This window comes from Bos javanicus, chromosome X (genome assembly GCF_032452875.1).
Source record: "Bos javanicus breed banteng chromosome X, ARS-OSU_banteng_1.0, whole genome shotgun sequence".
NCBI classification, from domain to species: domain Eukaryota; kingdom Metazoa; phylum Chordata; class Mammalia; order Artiodactyla; family Bovidae; genus Bos; species Bos javanicus.
Genome location: NC_083897.1, coordinates 134,148,444 through 134,167,716, shown reverse-complemented (window position 1 = coordinate 134,167,716; position 19,273 = coordinate 134,148,444). Strand labels below are relative to the sequence as shown.

The 19,273-nt window shown below is 41.8% G+C and overlaps 1 protein-coding gene across 1 annotated transcript in view; it reads left to right on the top strand.

Annotated features, from left to right (window-relative positions):
* The window catches only part of GRPR (gastrin releasing peptide receptor), a 38,338-nt gene extending 22,525 nt beyond the window's left edge, over nt 1-15,813 (top strand). The window contains exons 2-3 of the mRNA XM_061408079.1: nt 12,445-12,796; nt 14,660-15,813. Coding sequence (XP_061264063.1) covers nt 12,445-12,796; nt 14,660-15,049 — 742 coding nt within the window. The 3' untranslated portion in view covers nt 15,050-15,813. The remainder of the gene's footprint in view (nt 1-12,444; nt 12,797-14,659) is intronic.
* The last annotated feature ends 3,460 nt before the right edge of the window (nt 15,814-19,273 follow it).

Sequence of the window (19,273 nt, the reverse complement as noted above, 5' to 3'; positions counted from 1 at the left end):
AGTTCCAGCTCCCATGGGAGGTGGGCATTGGGGCAGAGCCTTCCTTTGGGGAAAGTAAAGATAGAAACATACACTGTGCCTCTCACCACTTCCTCCTAATATTCCACCATCACGCTTGGCACTGCCTCTTCCAAGGTCTTCTCATGATAGCCTCATGTAAGCAAGTCACCTTAAAATTGTTACAAAGGGAAATTGTGCTCAGGGGGAATCATTGCCTCAGTACCCCTAGGGATTCTTCTGGGCTTGAAATGGTTAGAAAAATAGGAAATGTTTGCGTCATAAGAGATATCTTGGCAAAAGCCTAATAAGATGGCTTCCAGAGTGGTTTGGGGATAAGTGAACTTTAAAGGAGGATTTGGCTGGGAGCGTGGCAGTAGAGGAGTGGGTTATTTTGAACATCGTGAACCCATTTCGTTATCTGAAAGTAAGACAGTACAGGCCAGACAAATTGGGTGTACAGTTCAAGATTTTAAGTTTTAATTATATATTTGTTCAATAAATAAAATAGGCATAAAATGAACAAGACATAGACCCAACCCTTAGAAAGCTTGTAGTCCTGTGAGCCAGGGTGTATGAGCCTTTTTAATTTCCAGGATGGAGTGAGAGAAAATGTCACTGAGTGTCCAGGGCTTGTGCTTCTCTTCACCTCATCTGTCTGTACCTAGTACAGGACCCTGCAAAAGTAGATGCTTAAGATACGCTTTTGACTATTAAAAGTGCTAGCGCTTGAGGAGTCAGGATGCTTTGCTTCATTTAGGTGGGATGTGTTCCACTGCAGCTAGCCCTAGGAGGGATCTGTGAAGGCTGGAGCCCTGTCCTCTAGGGACCCCCAGGGCTCCTCGGAGCTAAACAGACATGGTGCCCAGAGAGGCCAGCTGGCATCTGCAAAGTGCTGCCTGCTGGCTAGAGGGGTCATGGGCATCTCAAGGCTATTAGACCCTAATGAAAGATACAAAATTGTATGCTCTGTACAAAAGACAAAGGAAAATTGGAAAGAAATATACCAAAACATCACATGTAAGACTTCTGGATGATTTTCTTCCTTTTTTTAAAAATTCTGACTAAATGTCTACAATGAGCTGTTAATGCTTTTGTATTAAATTTTTAAATGAAAAATGTTCAAATGAGCTAATTGCCTCTCAACCACCTTCCTTGACATTATCTTTGTTGAATCAAAGCAAATTTCCAATTGGTTTTTATGACACCCCCCCCAAATTTCATGGTGACAAACTTCCAAACTCTTTTGCCCGCCCGCCCTCCCTCCCTCCTTCCCTCCCTCCCTTTTCCTTCCTTCCTTTCACTTATTATGTTTTGGAGGTTCACATTTAATAGAGCACTATTTATAGTAAAGTGAAAGTGAAAATCGCTCAGTTGTGTCCAACTCTTTGTGACCCCATGACTATACAGTCCGTGGAATTATCTAGGCCAGAATACTGGAGTGAGTAGCCTTTCCCTTCTCCAGGGGATCATCCCAACCCAGGAATCAAACCGGGGTCTCCTGCATTGCAGGCAGATTCTTTACCAACGGAGCTCTCAGGGAAGCCCAATTTATAGTAAGGATAACTTCAAAAGTACTGAATTTGGTTGAAGAGATGTCTGAATTTGAGCCCTAATTTTTCTAATGATCAGCTGTGTGACATTGGGCAAATTACAGGCCTCAGTTTTCTGATCTGTTAAAAGGGGATAGGGTATTTACTTTTCATAAGACTTATAATTTTTGTAAGAGTGAAATGAAATAATGTGTTGACTTCTTTATGAAATGTTAGAATTCCCAGTCAAAAAAGTGAGTGTACCATTAGCATGATTGTTGTTCATGTTCATAAGGGAGCTGAGAGGATGTGGTTGAAATTGCAACTGATTGATGTTCTAGTGGACAGTCACTTGAAAAGTGTTGGGAGCTGTACCAGGCGCACAGGGCTAGTAAGTTTGGGTTCAATAAAAATTAAAAGATTAATCTACAAAGTTGGCCCACCATTTCCCCCTGTATAAAACCTCTCACAAAAGGTAATTTAAATATAGTACTCATATTTTTGTAATTATACACAATGACTCATATGCCATGATGGTATTTTTGAGCTTTAATGATTCTTATTTGAAGAAGAAAAAAAATGATAATGTATTTTATTGAGATAATTTAGAAACTTAGAAATTCTATTTTTATTCTCAATAATTTGAAATATACTTAAAAACTGAAATTGTTTCATTTTTTGTGTATATATTTGATTTGACTGGATCAGAGGAAGAGTTAACATAGTGAATGCTGTTAGTGGTCCCTGGAGGTCACTTACAGATCTGGGCTTCCTGTGTTTCTCTGACAGAGGGTGATCCTGTCCAAGGTAAGATTTGGGGCAGGCCAGAGTATCCCCAAATTAATACTGCAGGACAGTTCTCTACCAAAGATGAACAGGAGTCAAGGGGTAAACACCCCAACCTCCTCACACCTTGGTGGCAAGTTCTGGAATGTACTCACCATAGTCTCTCAGGGGGTCCCCAGCCGGCCTGTGATTCAGTTGCCTTGAGTGATACCCTTCATTGCCTTTCATCCCCTCCCTGTGCCACTTCCCCACCCCTTCCCCATGCTACCAGGGAGCCCCTCCCAAATAAACTACATGAACCCAAATCCTTGTCCCAGGCTCTGTTTGGGGATGAATGACAATTTATACAGACAATTTATGACCCAGAGCCTATTATACCCTCCACAATGGCAACCCACTCCAGTACTCTTGCCTGGAAAATCCCATGGACAGAGGAGCTTGGTAGGCTACATTCCATAGGGTCGCAAAGAGTCAGACACGACTAAGCGACTTCACTTTCACCCTCCACCATAGAGCATGGGTGATTTTTCTTCTGAATTCTCTGTGTATCTTCTATGCCACACAGTAGAGTAAATGCAGGCCATGTCTAAGAATAATTTACAGATGGGACTTATAAACGTTCTTCAAACTTTTTGGCTCATAAATTGCTGAAAAAAGTCTTGCAAGTTATAAATATATGTTCCTCTCTCCATAACATTTTTGAGGAATGGCCTTCGAACAACTTGTGCCAGGATGTTTGCAAACCTACTGAAATTTAACTGGGTTACTGCTTTCCTTTGTCATTTTAAACATACCCACTGGCAACTGTAATGTTTCATCCTGTTTATACCCCTTCCGATGGGCTCCCTTACAGGATTAGCACCTAGCTTTGGAATTAGATCATCCCACTGAAACTCGTTTTTGGGCCCAGGTCTATAGTTGCTCAACTCTTTCTGCCAAAACACCATCAGATGTCCAACAGTCACTTGCGTCTCTCTTCCAATTTTATACCTCAGCTTCTACATCCCTCAGAACCCCTCACTTCTGAAACCTTCCCCATGTCCGTGGCTCTTTCTGTAGCCTCCTTCCAGCCTTTGGTTTTTAGTCCTTCCCTGATGCCTTTTCACTTCTGCTCCAGTGTCTCACTAGGATGGCCTCTTTAGGCCCTGAGGACTCTCAATATACGAAGAATCCAGGCCTCATTCTGGCCTCAGGCCATGGAGAACATCAGGGTGTACATATAAGGGTGAAAATGCAGGCAATTAGGTATAGCAGACTTGAAGAGGCAGAATATGAAATTTGTGTCTGTCTAGAAAGACACTATTTTCCCCATGGCTGTAGCAGGCAGGGAACAGACACCCTGATCCTTTCTTCGGGTTTCTTTCTTATTTCTAGTACCAGTGAAGGGGAGCAAAATTTGCCCCAAAATGTGCCTCATTGGCATAAAAATAATTTTAGACTTTTTTTTTTTTAAAGAAATAGCACATATAGGAGAAGCTCTTAAAAACTGCATAGAAGTTACCCTGTTATAGGAGATATTTACATTTATGAGGGAAATCTCCATTCTAAGGTGATCTTTCTCTTGGTACCAGGAAAAAGAGGATGACTCTGAATGTCTAGAAACTTATCAGTGTAGAAGGTATGGATTTAAATCTGTATAATGAGCTTGTTCTTACTGTGCTCTGCCTGATAAACTCCTATAACTGGCTCCCCTATCCACATCTTTTTGTCTTTAGGTGGAGATAGTATTTAAGGCAATGGCTTGGGCCTTTTCAGGGAGTTACTCAGTTTTCTTGGGTCTCTCCCATGTTGTCAAGGAGATATGCATGCTTAGTTGCTCAGTCATGTCCAACTCTTTGCAACCTCATGGACAGTAGCCCGCCAGGCTCCTTTGTCCATGGGATTTCCCAGGCAAGAATACTGGAGTGGGTTGCCATTTCCTCCTCCAGGGGATCTTCCCGACCCAGGGATCGAACCCACGTCTCTTGCATCTGCTACATTGGCAGGCAGATTCTTTACCACTGAGGCACCTGGGAAGCCCCCAAAGAAGTATACATGTTGTTAAACTTGTTTGTTTTTGTCTTGTTAAGCTGTCTTTTATTACGGGGGTCTTAGTCAAGAACTTAGAAGGGTAGAGGGAAAATGATTTTTCCTTCCCCACACTTGAAAGCCCACGTTGTGTGGTTAATCTCAGGACCATCATTATAGGAAGCAGTAGGGCCTGGTGGTAGAGGCTTAGGGGACAGGCTGCATGGGCTCCAATCTTGTATCCAATGCTCAGCACTGATAGCCTTGGGAAACTTACTTCATGTCAGTTCTCTCATCTGTAAAAGAGCGATAATGTTAGTACCTGCCACATAGAACTGCTGTGAAGATAAAAAGCAACGTTTTAAACAAAACTCGTAGCATAGTCACCTGATCCATACGAAATCTCTAATAAATTTTAACTACTATTATTGTTTTTAACAAAATTGATCTAACTGAAAACCAGGTACAAAATGGTCTTGTTCCTCTGTAGTCTGTTATTAGAAAGAAATCCCCACTTGGTAGCTGCAGAGTAAGCCTTTGAAGGAAGTGAAGAGGTAGAAGTCTAACTACTTGCACCCCAGATATCTCTTCCATCTGCTGGAGGAATAAACAAAAATACCTTTATTGGGAAACAGAGCTTTCCTTCCATAATCAGAGGTAGAACTGTACATACAGGGAGGTGATCTCACTGACTTCAGCCCATACTAAAGAGCAAATGACTGATGTACACTCCCTTCCTCAAAGCAGGGCTTGATGTCAGGCAGACAGTGGCCTTCTACAGTGGGTGAACACAGTGGAGGGGAAATTTTGATTCACAGAGAAGTAACTTCAGGATTTTACTCAGAGGTGGTCCTGCGTGGATCCACAATCTGTGTCTTGGTCTCTTGGAAGAAAATGAGAAAAAGAAAAATCGTGATTACACTTTGTCGCATGGATCTTGATCCTCTGTCTTGGTCTGAGTTTAAAGCTCACTTCCTCCAGAGACAAGACAGTCTTCACTGCAGACTTAGGAAATCTTAGCTTATTAAGACCTTAGAAAACCTCCTGAAACCTTAGCTAAAGCTTCTGGAAAGTGTGTTTGGGGACATTGGACCCCACAGTGGAGTTTACTTCTACTCTTATTTTTATTTAAAAATAAGGATGAATTAAAAGTGAATAGCTCACCCTGTCACTGAATTCACATCAGAGGATCCCTTGTCATGTGCAGCTGAGGCAGCAGGGGTGGGTGCCCACTGTGTATAAGTCTCTATAGCAACTTGACTCTTCCCGGCACTTTCCGGATAATGGTGAGGAACTGCAGACTGGCATCTGATTGTGCATGACCTAGTTTTAATTAACCTCCCTAAATGAGCACATAGCTTAAAAATAATACTGCCAAAGCAAAGCAGAGCAAAATAAAATCCAATAGACTGTAGATGATACTAAAACCACAAGTCCAAGAGAACAATATAAACATAACAGAGAAGACGCTTCCTTCATTCCTGGTGGAGACTCGAATTAGATATGACACATTCAATTACATTAAAATTATAATAAAGTCTTTCCGATGACAAAAGGACTATTATTAAAATATATAACACATTATTTTAAGATTGCTACTTTACTCTTAGCTCATCTTTTACAAACTCTATATTTTAATGTAAGTTTTCTCCCCAAGCTGTTTATGAATTCCTGTATAATACCCACCCACATTCCACAATGAACATTTCCTAGATTTTATTCTTGCTCTTTGTAGCATATATGTATGTAAAGTATATAATAATAATATATATCTACCATATATATATATATATTTGTTTGTTTTGTTTTACTTTGCTGAACTCTAGAAAGTAAGGTACAAACATTCTGACCTTTCGCTCCTAAGTATGTTTGTATATTTCCTAAGAACAAGGACACTCTTCTATATAACCCCAGTGCTGTTATCATACCCAGTGAAATTAACAATAATTCCTTCAGTTCAGTTCAGTCGCTCAGTCATGTCCGACTGTTTGCAACCCCATGGACAGCAGCACACCAAGCTTCCCTGTCCATCACCAACTCCTGAAGAAGTTTATACGTATGTATTCTATATATTGTGGAAAAACATTACTTGTTATATCTCTTTCACCTCCTTTAAGGTAGAAGAGTAGCTCCCCTACATTCTTCTAAAACAATAATGTTGACTGTTTTGGTGAATCCAAGCTAGTTATCTACTAGAATGTGCCAGAATTGGATTTGTCTGATTGTTTCTCCATGGTAGATTCAGGTTAAAAATTGGAGGCAAGAACAGTTGTAGGCAATGCCATGTCTTTCCCATTGCATTGTATCAAGAGGCACAAGATCGCATATTGTCCCACTGTTGGTGATGGTAAGTTTGATCAGGGCCACATTATGAATTTCCTGGGCCCTTTGCACTTTTACCTTCATGGGATCCTTTCTCCATAAAAAGCATAAAAATTTTTATTTTATAGTTGTATTGGCACAAAGATAACCATAATCCAAGATAGATTGTATTAAATTATTTTCTTCTGATTTTAAAAGGAATTAAGATATTCTCTTGAGCCTCTAAAAATATCATGGGCCCCAGACCTATGCCTGTTCCACCTAATGGAGAAGTTCACCCTGGGTTTGACCACTTGATTAGAGGAGTAACCCCCAGACCTCCCCTACATAAAGGTACATTTTCCCTTTGTAATTAAGTAGTAATATGTGGGGAGCTCTTTGAGACTATGTGAGTATCTTGTTCCCCTAAACCTCTCCCTCAGTGGTTTTATCATTTTTGCCTGAATCAGTCATTACATTCAAGGTTGTAGGAGTTATATCCTATTCAGGGATGAGAATAGTGAAAGTGAAAGTATAGTTGCTCAGTCATGTCCGCCTCTTTGCGACCCCATGGACTGTAGCCCCCCAGGCTCCTCTGTCCATGGAGTTGGCTAGGCAAGAATACTGGAATGGATTGCCGTTTCCTTCTCCAAGGGATCTTCCCGACCCAGGGATGAGAATACTGAGGTTCCGAGAGTCTGTGATTTGTCTGAGATCATAAAACTAGTGGCTAGAATCACCATTAGGAACTAGGTCTCTGCTCCCCAATTCACAGTAGAGCCCTGAGGAAACTGAAGTATATTAAGAACGAGTGAAAAGAAGCACTGGAGTTTTTTGGTCCAGAGAGAAGAAGAGAAAAGGATGACTGTAATCTGTTACATAGTTAAATATAACGGTTGGATGGGCACCAAGGAGCAGCAAGCTCTGCATTTGCAGAGTAATGGCTCAATGGAGGTAAGACTCCGTTGCTCTGGATTATTGTCATTTTACAAACCAGCTAATAATTGCCTCACATTTCTTCAGAAAAGTTCTTGGTGTTATTCTCAGGAGAAAATAAAGCCAAGGTTTAATAGTCTTGTCAAATCTTATTAGGTATTAGGATTCTAATTTAAATGCCGACACTGTGTCAGTTACCCTAGAGACCTTTTAGTTCATTTTGTTTTCTCTTCACCTCAGCCCTCTCCAGGTAGCGTGCATTAGGATTGTGATGGAGGTTTTAAAATATTGTCGTTCAACAATTCCTACAGACCTCGGTAGGTAATTATGAATACATAAGGGCTGAACTGCTGGATCCTTAAACATAAACAAACTGCCCATGTTTGAATAAAAGACATACATTTCTGTGGGCAAAAGTTTCCAACCGTGGGTGTGGGAGCCCACTACTTCCACTTGCCAAGAACCCCTTTGACACAATAATCTGGCACAGAGGACATTTTTGACCTTTCCAGTGTTTGCATAAGAAAAATGAAGCACAGATGTTTTCAGAAGTGGGAAGCACTTTCAGCCCCCTCTTATCAGAGGAGTGAATCGGTCAGTCTGTGGAAGAATGATTCTTACTAGGTGTGTGAAAGTGAATCTGTTGTCACTTATTTATGTGAAGTTGACAATAAAAGACACATCTGCGAGTCACCTATCATTAATCTTAATTGATTAGCAAGTCATTGCTGAGCCTCTACTTTGAAATAAGTGGTATGCACAAGAGGGGACCTGGGGCATTTTCAATGATACAGAAGACAAGAAGAGGAGAAGATATAAACTTTTGACCTCAGAAACTTATGAAAAAATTATGTAGAAAAGACATGCCCATGGAAAGCTAGAAGCAATTGAAGGTAATGCAGAGGAAGCATAAAATGAGAAGAGTAAAATCAGACAAGTTAGAAGGAAAGGGAATCATCGATGTCTCGATTGGTCAGCAAAAGCTGTAAGATGGTACTTGTAAGCTGGAATTTGAAAAGATCGCCTTAAGATGAATGGAGCCTCTGGGATGGAGCATGAAGAAAGGAGGCGGCAAGAAAGTAATGGTGGATTTAGGAACTGGTCTGTGTCTTGAGAACAATCGAAAGTTGACAGCTCATTCTTTCAGAGGACAGCAAGCAGGGGATAATTTATGCAAAATGACCCTGGAAATAAAATCTGATGATAGCTTTAAATGACCAGCATGTCTAATTGTTCTAGATAAGGCTCTTTTGTTGATAGCGAATGGTGGCCACTTAAACCAACTCAAGTGAAAAGGGAACATGAGAATTGTAAGATTATAACAGGACACCTCTTGTACATTCAAAAGTAGTTCATGGGCCAGGAACCAAGGACCCTCTGTAGGACTCAGGGCCACATCATCTCAGCTTCTTCTTTTATGTTTCCCTCATTCTCCTTCTCTCACTCTACCTACTTTGGTTATTCATCTTGCCCTGATTGCTTCCTTGACATCATAACCTTTTATTTGTAGCATCTATGATTGACTGATTACATCCTCTCAATTTTTCAGTTTAAATGCTTAAGACAAAGAGAGGCTCTCTGGTAGCTGGCCAGACAGTTTATTGGCTGGTTTACAATATTGAGTATCCACCCTAGTTCAGCCGGCCATCACTCCTAAACAAGAACCACCCCTTGGGGATCTCCCTTCACTGGGAGCTCCAGGCAGAGCAGTCTAAACCAGAAGATATAGACTGATATGTTCCATGCTCTACAGAACCATTAGACTTCCAAGGAACATTTGGTATGTTACATACACAGTTGTGAAATGGCTGATCTGTTTATCTCTAGGAAGAATTTACCCAGAGCATTCTTCTGAAAAAGCTGTAGTATCCTGAACAGACTTGGTTTAAATTGAATATTGACCTCACCACTTCTGAAACCATCTGCATTTCATTCAGTTTGTCACTGTAGAGTAGGGATAATAGCACCTACCTGTTAAAACGTAAGTGAGATCACGTAGATGCTATTCTCTGCCTGGCATAAGTCAAGAGCTTAGTGAATGGGATTTCCTTAATTTCTTTGAAATTTTATTAATATTCCATAACAAAATTGTTTGCAATGCATTTTTACTTATTTTTAAATTATACAAATGATATATGAATATTTTAAAGCAAACCCTAGATAGATATTATATTATTTCATTGGTAAATATTTTAGGGTGTGTTTTTAATAAAGTATTTTTTAAAACAGAATCACAATACCACTATTAAACCCATTACATTAAAAATAATTCCTTGATATCACCAGTACTAAATCTGTATTTTATTTTCTTCAGTAGTCTCAAAAATGTCTTCTTACGGTTGTTTGATTTGGATCAGAATCCAAAAGAAGGGATTTCCCTGGTTGTCCAGTAGTTAGGACTTCTTGTTCTCGCTGCCAGGGGCCTGAGTTCGATCCCTGGTCAGGGAACTAAGATCCTGCATGCTGCACAGCATGGGCGAAAAATAAACTAAATTTTAAATCACGCAAAAGAGGTCTACACATTGCGCTACTGATATCAGTCAGTCTGTAACCGTTCTCACTGCTTTTTTATGCCTTATATTTGTTGAAAAAAATGGGGTCATTATTCCTGTAGAATTTTCTGTTTCAGGATTTGACTGACTGCATTATCTAGCTGGTTCTTCTATCCCCACATTTCTTGAAAACTGGTACATAGATCCAGAGGCTAATTTAGATTTAGATTCAAATTATTTTTCTGACAAAGCAATCAAAGAAATGTTTTATACTATCTTACATGTTTTAAAAGTTGTGAATTTGAAATAGTAGCTCAATATCTCATGGCATTTTGCACTTAGGAATACAAGATTCCCAAGAGGGAAGGAGGGAAGCCATTCCCTCTGGCTTCCGCTTCATGCATGAGGGGATCACCTTCCCTTGGAGAGTTAATGGTACTTGTGACTGCCCATTTATCTCTAATTGATTTACCTAAGATATCTTTAATTATATACATCTTTGGCTGAGGATGTTCACATATCTTTCATTAAAAATATCGATTCCTTTCCTTCATTTTAAATTAGAAATTAAAATGTTTGAAATTATTAGTGACTAGAGAAAGCACCACAGGACTTTTGAAATGTTTGTTTTTTAAATTGTTTTAAGTGCACAAATGCAAATTATGGATGGAAAATCACACGCAGGTATACTGAAGCAGGACAATAGTGTTCCCTACCTGAAGTGGGAACAGAGAACTAGATATAAAAATGAGACAGATGATGATAAAAAATAATTGCTTCTCCATCTGATAAAGCTGTTTGGAGACTGTGACCTAGGTCCACAGCAATAATGGACTTGCAGACACCAACCGCCTGTATCAGAGGTGCCATTTTCCTAGTTAGGGGCACGTAGATAAGCACAGGCCAGGTTCCTTTTCTCAAACTCACACCCCCTTCCCTGGAGGGAGGCAGAAAGTGAGGGAGCAGTCAGGATGAAGCCAAGAATGGCAACTCAGTGGAGGTTTAGCCAACTTGGAAACAAGTGGAGATAACTGTACCTCTCTCACTGAAGGCCATGATACAAAAGAATATCAGAGGCCGAACCTGGTGTCAACACAGCATTTTTAGCATTGAACACTCACACTTAGATGGTTCCAACTCATGTCAACTTCTACACTATAGCAGCTCATGTGCAGTGGAACAAATGTTTGTACAGTGTGTGCAGATCTTGATAGATACCAAGATAGATAAAGACCCAGTCTTTGCCCACCAGAAGTTCATCTTTTAGTGGGTTCTCAGACAAGTGGGCCCAAAATAGGTGTGTGGCCCACTGTGGTAGGTGTTGTATGGGTAGCTGGCAACCTCCAGATGTCAGCTCCTTCCAGGTCCACTTCAGCTTTCAAGCTATGGTCATGCTCTTCTTGGGCACTTCCTGCCCAGAGACAGAACCAGGTAGCAATTGAGATCACCCTCTTTTTGGGTGGCCCCAGCCAGTAACCAAGCAAGGTGGTGCTACAAGGGCTTGGCCATTTCCACTGAGATAGGACTCCCCCACTGGGCAATCTTTGCTTCTGAGCTTCCCATTGGGCTGGTGCAGGGTCACCAGCTGTCACAGTTACTGGGACTGAGAAATTTCCTGGGATGTAGGACTTCCAGTGCTAAAACTGGGAAATGCCCAGGGAAACTTGGATGGTTGGTCACTTTGGCTGGTGTACACCTTATCAGGTCTGCCTCAGGGTCTGACAGCTCCCTCTGCCCAGTCCTGCCTCCTCCCCTTTCCCCATACGTGTTCATCAACAATAAACTCTTTGTCCTCCTGACTTCATCTCAGTGTCTGCTCCCCAGAGCTCTACCTGCATACTGCAAGAGAGGATAAGGCCGAAAGAGAGTAGGAGGGCAGGGGAACAATTAGTTTGATAATTACAGCGATGCATCTGTGTATAACTTTTTCAGCGAACTATGTGTTCTTCAACCTTTGAGAAAGAAAAGAGGTGTCTGTAAATACTCAGTGACTAAAGTTTCCTAAACTGCATTTAAATACTCAAAATGAAAGCTTTGCCCAAAAAACAAAAAGCAACCAACCGTCTTGTTCCAGTGTCCTTTGTTAAACAAGCTCTGTTATTCATTTCTGTGATTTAAGAAAATAAAAGAAGCTTCAGCTTTTCTGAGAAGTATTCTTAAAATCAAGAGAGAATGGGGAGAGGGGGACATCCTTCAGAGCCGGGCTAGGATGAGGTGAGCAACGAGCTTGGTGGGCAGCATTTAAGGAGGCGCTCACTATGAGTTCAGAGTTGGCCTTTGGATGACCTTTCTTAAAGTATCGCACCTTAGGGGCCTCCCTGGCCTTGCCCTAGTCCAGATCCTGGCTTCCAGTTGGTAATAGTATTAAGCAACTTCCCTCTTTTCTGCCCCAGGTACAAAGCCATCGTGCGGCCAATGGATATCCAGGCCTCCCATGCCCTGCTGAAAATCTGCCTCAAAGCTGCACTGATCTGGATTGTCTCCATGCTGCTGGCCATCCCAGAGGCCGTGTTTTCTGACCTACATCCCTTCCATGAGGAAAGCACCAACCGGACCTTCATTAGCTGTGCCCCGTACCCACACTCTAATGAGCTGCACCCCAAAATCCACTCCATGGCTTCCTTCCTGGTCTTCTACATCATCCCACTGTCGATCATCTCTGTTTACTACTATTTCATCGCCAGAAATCTGATCCAGAGTGCCTACAATCTCCCCGTGGAAGGGAATATACATGTCAAGAAGCAGGTGGGTGCTTAGGAGTAATTCATTTCCTCCTTGGGGATTCGATCCCTTGCTTATGTGTAGGACTCCATTGACAAGTTCCATATTTAGGTGGTCCTGCTGCCTGATTCTACAGTAGAAGAGGTGAGTGATCTGTGGCCAGATGGTAAACAGAGGCTCCTAGCTGCAGAAGACTCAGCATTCAGATGTCCCTTAGAATCTTGTTCTTTTACTTAAGGCTAGGTTTAGTGAGGTGCTGAGAACCTGAAAGCTTTGGAGTATGGGTTTGTTTCTGAGAAAAATCTGAAAAACATGTTGCTGCTGCTAAGTCGCTTTAGTCGTGTCCGACTCTATGCGACCCCATAGACAGCAGCCCACCAGGCTCCCCCGTCCCTGGGATTCTCCAGGCAAGAACGCTGGAGTGGGTTGCCATTTCCTTCTCCAATGCATGAAAGTGAAAAGTGAAAGTGAAGTCGCTCAGTCATGTCCGACTCTGTGCAACCCCATGGACTGCAGCCCACCAGGCTCCTCCGTCCATGGGATTTTCCAGGCAAGAGTACTGGAGTGAGGTGCCATTGCCTTCTCCAAAAAAAAAAAAAGCATGTTAGTGTTTTTTAAAAGATAAAATGTAGTGTCTCAGAGGATGTGCCTGCTTTAAACTCCAGTCGCATTCTTTGGGTAGGAAGATGGTCACCATATGTGATAAGGCAGAAAGGGCTGGAAAATGAGGGTGGTTGAAGAAAAAGAAGTAGTTTGATTAAGATGGGTTCACATTGATTTGAGTTCAAATCCAGGCTTCCTGACCTACTCATTTACCCTCTCTGAGTTTCTTACCCATGATGAGGGTAATAACCCTTATATTAGAAGGCTGTTGGAGGATGACAAGAGGAGCATATATACCCCCAGGTGGTCCAGAATGCAGGATGCCCTCCATCTGTGTTAGCCTTTCTTCCCCAGTCCCCCCATCACCCCCATAATCTCATCCTGAGGTATAAATGGTAGAAACCACGGACTCTGGCTTTCTCCTCTGTGGCAATTTTGGCCTTCTAGTCCAAATGTAGATCGAGTGGTATTTATGATGGAAAGACAGAAAGACTCTCCCCTCATTTAAAATGTGTAGCCAACTTAGTTGGAGGCTTCACCTCTAAAATTCTCTTTTTTTTTCCACTCAATTATGGGGGGAAAGCAGCAGTCCTCAGTGAAACTCTCTCCCTGTTTGAAGGAGCTCTCAGTGGAGAACATTCATTGTATCCCAAATTCTTGAAGGAGAATGATGTTTCCTCTTGCCGTAGCAAAGTGAGTTGGGAACAGAAGGAGAAGCTCAGCCCGCTTTTGTTTGAGACTCTTCCTATATTATATAGGTTAGAAATAACTTGAGATTTAAAAAAAAAAAGTAATAGGCAGTTATCTTAGTTTGGCCAATGGGGAAGAACAAAGCTTGGTCCTTTTTTAAGCATCAGAGGGAAGAAGAAATTATTAACTGTGGAGCCAAGGAAGACATGAAGTCATATGGCTGATAACTGCACCAATGCCCTCCTGAGGAAAAAGAGGGCACTTACTAGAATTTCATTGTGCAGTCCACTCAAGTGTGTAATCAACTTTGTTTAAAGAGCTGCTCTCACTGTACTCTGCTCATTCATTTCTGCTTCCTGGCATTTGCCTTTTTGTGTTTCTGACTGTTTTCTTTTTCTGTCTGTTTCTATTGCTTTTCTCTCCTCTGTTTCTCTTCTCTTCTCTCTCCTATGGAACTCATTTTCTGGGCCTTGTGAGCTCGTCCATTTCCCTAATGCATTTTCCCCTTCTTTTTCTCTGCCCACATCTTTGTCTCTGCATCCCCCACCCTGTCCCTTGGTCCCTCTGTCTCTCTGCGTGTGACTCTGTCCTCAGATTGAATCCAGGAAGCGCCTGGCCAAGACAGTGCTGGTGTTCGTGGGCCTCTTTGCCTTCTGCTGGCTCCCCAACCATATCATCTACCTGTATCGCTCCTACCACTACTCCGAGGTGGACACCTCCATGCTCCACTTCATCACCAGCATCTGCGCCCGCCTTCTGGCCTTCACCAACTCCTGCGTGAACCCTTTTGCCCTCTACCTGCTGAGCAAGAGTTTCAGGAAGCAGTTCAACACCCAGCTCCTCTGCTGCCGGCCTGGCCTGATGAGCCGGTCTCACAGTGCCGGCAGAAGTACCAGCTGCATGACCTCCTTCAAGAGCACCAACCCCTCCGCTGCCACCTTCAGCCTCATCAATGGAAACATCTGTCACGAGGGGTATGTCTAGACTCATCTTTGACCCTGCCCCCCTGGTTTTGCTTTATGGCTGGTGAGGAGCCCTTGTTTTGCTGGTTGTCTCTGTACCCTCCAAAGACCCTTTGGCAGGCTTGTGAGTGATCTGGGTGGGTAGAGGAGAGGCCCAAATGGGTCACTTGGAAGGCCTATCACGGCTTGCATTTTCCATTTCAACTTGTGGACGCTGCTTCGAAGGTAGAACAAACTTTCCCTTTTTAAGAAAAGGGAACAAATAGGAAATCTTTATTTTAAGCATTAAACCCAGATATACAGATATGCTCAACTAAGTCAGAGAAACTGCCTGAACAACCAGATTTATATAGCAGAGAAGTTGCACACTGACTGCTTTCTGAAAAACTGCCCCTTGCCATTTCTTTAAGCAGAAGCTAGTGCTTTATGAATGTGATTTGAGTCATTTTTCAGGAATATTTATAATCACAAACCAAGGCACTTATTTTTACACTTGTAATGGGAAAAGCCAACCCTCGGAGAGTCCCATGTATAAAGGACAGTCCCCAAATTGATAACACTGGAAGCCAATTTCAAACAAATCCCTGAGTTTCGATTGTTTTTAAAAGACATAGCTGAGGATATAGGAAAAACACTCACCACATCATTTTAAGGCAAAAACACAACCAAACACACTGACACATATATCAAACCCACATGTGCCTGTGGAGTGACAGCTCTGACTCAGTGCAGGTCCTTTTTGCTATTACCCAGTTATAATCATCTGTGGTGCCATTACCATATTAGAGAAATCCTTTGGCTGGGGGGTGGGTGGGATTGATTATGTTATTTATTCATCAAAAATTTATAAAGATGCATAATAAGTATTTATTTTAGGCATATAGGTTTTCAGCCAACTGTATTGACGTCTATTTGGCTGTCCTTTTCTGCTACGCTGAAGAATGTGAGACGAAAAGGATCATATTGGAGTGGAAATAGAAACATGTTTACATTTAATGTCTGCTTTAGGTAAAGTCTGTGGCAGGAAATGAATTCAATGTCAGTAATGTATGTTTCAGTCTCAGTATGTGTGAGAAAGTTGTAGGGGTCTCAGGTTTAAGAACTGACTGAAAGACAGATATATATACATTAAGTTTCTACTTATGAAGTATATTTATAAAACAGCCCATGTACAGGAAAATACTGGATTTAAATCTCCTTTGTTTTCCAACTGAGTAAAAGGATTTGACTCTCTTACTTTAGAAACCCTGAATCAAGTTTTTCTTTACTCAAGGATAGGCCAATTCTGCTAGGTTGCAAATGTGTTAACCCACTTTCAGATGAATCCAAATTCTGCAAATGTGCCCTCATGTGTAGCCCTCACACACTAAGACAGTTTTAGTTCCGTTTCTCTATCCAGGTGAGATAGAAGAGCCAGCTCTCTTTTCCACATGGCGTATTTCATAAGATTTTTGTTTCAGCTTAGGAGCTGGGACCAAGACTGTTGTCAAGATCCGTACCTATAATTGTGTTAGCTGGAATGAACCTCTGCACTTCTGTTTGCCACATGCACTTATATAGTGTACACACCTGCTTTCCTGGCACTCCATATTACATGGGGCCATTTGAAAAGAAGACAGGTAGTGTAGCTGAAAGAACCAAGATTTTTAGCTTGATGTCCCAGCTCTGTCTCTAGTCATATATGTGTGTGTGTGTATATATATATATGAGTATCATTTTTTAAAATCTCTAGAATGAGAAGACAGTTCCACCTATTGCTAAGATCCTCTGAGCCCCATCATCTCTAGGTCTGTCTCTAAAGCATGTATGTAACCACCTGCCCGCATTTGTCCTGCCTCTGCCACCTTTGCAACAATTCCTCTTGAGAAATCCAATCCTACGCCATTCTACACGCATGTTCACATTAGTGGAGTGGAAGGAGATAGAGAATTCCATCGCTTGGAATAATTTGTATGAATGACGTCCCATTAGCTTGCTGTATTTTGTAATTAGAGCTGAAAGAGACAGTAGAAAACACATTACTCGATCTCCTCATTGTGCAAAGAGTACTCTTCCTGTTCACAGTTCTTCACCCTCCATGCACCTGTTATCTTGAACTGCTGCTCACAGTTTTACCCTTAGCTTTCTTCAAAACTCTTGAGTCTAAGTGACTCCATACCTAGTTAGTTGCTAAAGTGTCTGTTTTCCTAGCATGACTTGTTCAAGCATCTCTGATCTACCTGCTTCCAAAGATGTTTTGGGAGTAGGACTTATTTTAATGCCTCCAGTTAACATCATAGGCATAGACTTTGGCTTCCTTTCTAGCTTCTGAATAAACAGAAGATTGATATCTAGCTCTAGCTATGTGTTCTTAGGCAAATCTTATCACCTCTTTGAGACTCTTGAATGAAAAGGTTGGAGGAGGTCTTTGCCAGGCAGTGACCTATAGGACTGGTCACATTATTTTGTGAATCAACTGATTGACCCCAGCCTTCTCAGTGGAATGAACTTAGCCAGGCCCTTCTCTAGAGAAGTCAAATTTTTATTTTACCTCCAGAACCTAAAATCACAGTGTGAGACACCCAAGCCCCCATGCGGTATCACGTCTGTGTTAGGGTTTAGCATGGCAGGGGCTGGAGCTAAGACATTTCACGCCTGGCTTCCAAAGATAATCACGTTTAGCACTATGTCTTTGGTGAGGAGGGAAAAAAATCAATTTTGGCTGTGGAAAACCATCTGTGTTTATTCAATTGACAGACACTACCTTTCAATCTATCTTAAATTGAGCCTCCCCGAGGCAGGCAGCTCAACAGTGATAGATTAAGCAATAAACAAAGCAATCTTCCCACCAAGGGCTGCTGCAGGCAGGGATTTTCCAGAGCAAGATGGTCCTCCCTGCCCTGCGCAGACAAGGCCCCGCCTTGTCATTGACATGATGATTCCCCATAAATGTGAATGGCCAAATCCTCTTCTTCTAGCTGCCCTCACGCTCCCCCACTGAACATGATCTTCTGCCTCATTAACAAGCCCTGGATTTCCCTGCTTTGCTCCACAGTTTGGTTTCCTCTAGAAGGATGGAGAAACCTTGGATAAACAAACAGTTTAGAGACTCCTTCGCACAAACCAAGTTCAGCTTGTTATGAAAATATACATTGAATAGAAATAAATGAACTTACCCACAGGGCCCACTTAAGTTAAAAGTCTTCATTTGTGCCCAAAGTGGCAGCCAGTTATTGCTTTTGGAGTCTACTCATGTGCCAAGTAGCTTTTCATAATAGTGATTAGCTTTGTTTGGGGACTACAAGAATGACATCCTCAATCTATGGACTGCTAAATCAAGATAGCTAAATCATTTTTCCCAGGAGCCAGGTAGAAACAATGCTCTGGTGACCTGACTGTATAAGAGTGGTATAATTGTACAAACTCTTGTGATTAGATGGGGAGGTACAAACTTTCTTGCCATTTGTGACCTTCACACCCACACCAGGAAGGAGCTGTCATCACAGAGTAGTTTAGAATTAACCCTGGGTTGTTGGGCAGAATGAAACACATTTGGCCCATTTGTCTAATATTTGACTGAATTTTCATAAAATGGATTAACAGATGAAAACAAAGGAATTAGTCACTCCCCTGGGACCAAACTTTGTGTGAGCTAGTCAATGAAACCAAGCCCTAACAAACTCTACTTCATTCTGAATCTAGATGGTCATTTCTCTGAGCCCCCACCTCAACAACCACCTCCTGCCCCACAGGCCCAACACAAACACAGTCGTCATATCAAGCAATCTCTTACCATGATTTTGGCCTTCAAAAACACCCATTTTTAGGTGAGGGCTAAGCATTAACTCTGGCAGTCAACAGATTGCACACTGAGAACAAGCTTTTCTCATGTGAAAGTTGACTTCAGAAATGCATTCGGTGGAATTTATCTAAATTTCTAAAAAGTTTCAGAAATCCTCAGTTGAAGTATTACATATCCACAATTAATTCAAAAAAGGCTTTGCAGTGACCTAGTGTTCATGGTCTGTAAAGCACTTTTATACTCATTGACTCATCTTATCCAAGCCTTTGTTGCTGGCCAGAGAGCTGCTGTACATCCTTTCCTGTGGAAATTTGTAAAGGACATTGACTCGTGACCGTCCACGATTAGATTAAAAGGCCTAGGGAACTATGAGGCTGAAGCATGAACCTGGCTATTGGCCCACACTGATGTTCAGAAAGGTGATTTCATGTGGTTCGATGTAATGTGATCTCATTCATTCTCATG